The sequence below is a fragment of the Sinocyclocheilus grahami genome, unplaced genomic scaffold, assembly GCF_001515645.1.
Source record: "Sinocyclocheilus grahami isolate Dianchi unplaced genomic scaffold, SAMN03320097.WGS_v1.1 scaffold57.1, whole genome shotgun sequence".
NCBI classification, from domain to species: domain Eukaryota; kingdom Metazoa; phylum Chordata; class Actinopteri; order Cypriniformes; family Cyprinidae; genus Sinocyclocheilus; species Sinocyclocheilus grahami.
In genome coordinates, this window is record NW_015505236.1 from 3,338,708 (window position 1) to 3,342,086 (window position 3,379).

General features: G+C 36.0%; 1 protein-coding gene across 1 annotated transcript in view; it reads right to left on the bottom strand.

The window, feature by feature from the left end:
* The window catches only part of LOC107584198 (poly(rC)-binding protein 3-like), a 51,221-nt gene that overhangs the window by 3,549 nt on the left and 44,293 nt on the right, over positions 1–3,379 (bottom strand). The window contains exons 11-12 of the mRNA XM_016270703.1: positions 1,862–1,937; positions 602–654 (exon numbers count right to left, since the gene is read on the bottom strand). Coding sequence (XP_016126189.1) covers positions 602–654; positions 1,862–1,937 — 129 coding nt within the window. The remainder of the gene's footprint in view (positions 1–601; positions 655–1,861; positions 1,938–3,379) is intronic.

Consider the following 3,379-nt stretch of genomic DNA (forward strand, 5'->3'; position numbering starts at 1 on the left):
GTAGAACCATCTCAAGGATGATCGGAAGAAATGGACAGCACCTGAGTTAAATATTTGAGTGTCACAGCAAAGGGTCTGAATACTTAGTACCATGTGATATTTCAGTTTTTCTTTTTTAATAAATCTGCATAAATGTCAACAATTCTGTGTTTTTCTGTCAATATGGGGTGCTGTGTGTACATTAATGAGGAAAAAAAATTAACTTAAATGATTTTAGCAAATGGCTGCAATATAACAAAGAGTGAAAAATTTAAGGGGGTCTGAATACTTTCCGTACCCACTGTATATATATATTACCAACCCCAAACTTTTGAATGGTAGTGTACATCAAAAAATAGACTTGAGACATGTGGCTCCAAATTAGAGACTTGTGAACAACAAAAATAAATAAATAAAATTATAAGGTTTTAAGACAAACCTGTAGGGTTAATTTCAATATTTCAATTCGAAATGGATTTGTAGACTTTGATTTGTGATTGACTTTGATTTGTTCTTAAAAAACCCTGACTTGGACTCTACATCAGACATATATTCTCAAATAACTCAAATTTATTTCTGACAGGGGACTGAGTCAAAACGGAATGTCAATCTTTATACTCACATCATTGGGAATGGTGAGTTCATGAGTACTGGCCGGGGGACTTGCATCCAGACCTGAATGAGAGAGCAGAGGGAAGCTCGAGAGCAGCCTAGGATAAACAACACTGCATACACACGCTGGAAACACGCTTAGAAGACTGGTGGCCTTAATGGACCAAGTGCAGAGTGCCAGGAACTCTTAGTCCTCCTGAGGCTTTTTATGGAGGCCTTTTTTCACCTTAAACTAACATAAATAACTCTACCGGCTCTCACATCTTGGCTTGTGTCAAGGCAAACTTTCCTACAGTATATCCTTGGTCTAACACAAACATAATGTATATTAGCTATATGTGTGAATAGCAAAGGATGCTCTACGCAGCACACGCCATTTGGTTTGCCCTTAGTAATAGCTTTAAACTGAGCTTGTATAAGACAGTGTTTATAAAAATGAATACGTAATGAATGGCTTGATGGAAGATGTGTTGTGGTCTGTAAAATCAAAACACTGATATGCTTCTCTTACGCCAGTTTCTGAAGGGCAGGAAAGAACACATTTTGTGGCATTGGTAATTCCTTTCGAGCATACACCATTAGTCCCCTGTACATGACAATGTTGCATAAGAAGGAAAACTTCACTATCTTTTAACCCAGGTCTTAGCAGTACAGGATTAGGCGCTTCATAAAAAGTTGACAAAAAAAAAAGTGAGGTGAGGTTTTTTTTCAGAACTTGAATCAGAAGTTCAAAAAAGTAGAAAATAAATAAGGAAAGAAATAATGGGTAGAAAGAATAAAACAATTAATGGATATGTTATTTAATAAAATAAAAAACCCACTAATAAGTAAAACGCTAAGAAAAAAAAAAGTAAGATAAAACACTAAAAATAAAATAAAAAAACACTAACAAATAAAAATAAAAATGCCCTAACAAGTAAAATAAAACAAACAAAAAACAATAAAAATAATAACACAAAAAATAAAAAGCACTAACAAATAAATAAAAAAAACCCTAACAAGTAAAATAAAACACTAACAAACAAAATAAAATAAAAATGCAGTAACATATATTTCTGAAGAAACACCACAAAAAAAGTAAAATAAATAAATAAATAATAATAATAAAATCAATTAATAAAAAAAACATTCCACAAAGTGAAGAGCAACCACCACGGGCATGTCATGATGCTTAACATGGAACGAGAAGGAAAGAGAGAAAGAAAGACGAAGAGAGCTTCTCTACAGGTACAAAGAGAAGGAAACTTCAAAAGGGCTTGTGGGTACGTACCAGGGAAAGCAGGGGTGGTCTGTCCGAGGGGGGTAAAGGGGGTTTGCTGCATAGCCAACTGGTGGAGCTTGGTCAACTGCTGAGGGTTTGGAGGGACAGTAGAGCTAAGAGGTTATTGTTATAAGACAGGTCACACCAAGAAATCAAGAAACTAAACTAGAACAAAGAGACAAAGAGGATAAGAAGCCATGACACACTGTGGTGGAAGAAGAGCAAAAGAGAAAGCTAAAGAGACAGCAACTTTAGAAGGACTTGGCCTGACTTGGTGGGTTAAGGTTAATCTCATCTGATCACTAACTAACCTTTGATAAGCCCCATCTTGGGAAAAAATGTCTGATAAATATAGAATCTAACAATTAATCATGTGACATTTTGATGATATATTCGCTCAATTTGATTTAAGATCAAAGTGGGGTTTAGTTTATGCTTTTCTGTAACCCGGGTGACTCAAAAGAGTCTAAATGCAACAGAACGTGTCTGTATTACCAAAAATTATTTGACACCTGAAACACGAGTGAACTGTTATCCATCAGAGATATGAACATGTAAGTGCTCGGGTAACCTTCAGAGGACACACAAGCCTATTTTACAAACAGTCAGACTTGCGCTGGGTGTAGCTGTGTACACCATCTAAATCTGAGTCTAAAGCAGGTTGAAAGGGATGTCCAACCTTGACTTGAGTTATTGCAGTGTCAGCAGAAGCATCTCTAAGCATCAATCACTGCCAATCCTAAATGAAAAGAACTAACACATGGCATCTCTTCTTCTCTCTGATGGATATTCATTCAGATTATCTGTGAGGAAAACACAGCTATCAGGATTAAAGCATTATCTGGATTGTAAGCGTGCTTCCATTTTGATAAGGTGAGTGGTTCTCAATCTATGGGATGTGTAATTTTGATTACGTAAATGGAAAACAGATTTTTTTTTTGTAAAAATAGTACTTCTATTTTTCCACATTTGCTTTCTCATTTCCATTTTATACACTTATGTTAAAGTGCCCCTATTATGGATTTTTGAAAATGACCTTTCATGCAGTGTGTAACACAGCCTTAAGTGAATGAAAACATCCTGCAAAGTTTTAAATCTGAAAGTGCACCGTGTATAAAGTTATTGTCTCTCAAAAGAAAGAGTCGACTCTGAATCATTAAAATGAATCCCAAGCCGTTTCATGTTGACGTCAACATGAAATATTAGCATATTGCCCGCCCACTTGTTGGTCTTTTCGGGTTGGTCTGAATGAAAATGCAAATTCATTCTTTGCCACTAGGTGCTGCTTTTGGAGCAGTAAAAATAGCGGTTTCCCCGGTAACGCTGTACACAAAGCAGCACTGCTCACAAACACTGCTTTATCAGGCATTACAAGCATGATGCAATGAAAATGAGACCGAACGGACCAATCACTGCAGATTAGCGTCACACAAAGGAGGGGTTTGGAAAAATGAATCGTTAAACGAATCGTTTCGGAGTTGTTGAGCAAGTAAGGTAAAAAATAAATGCATATTATAAGACAATGAA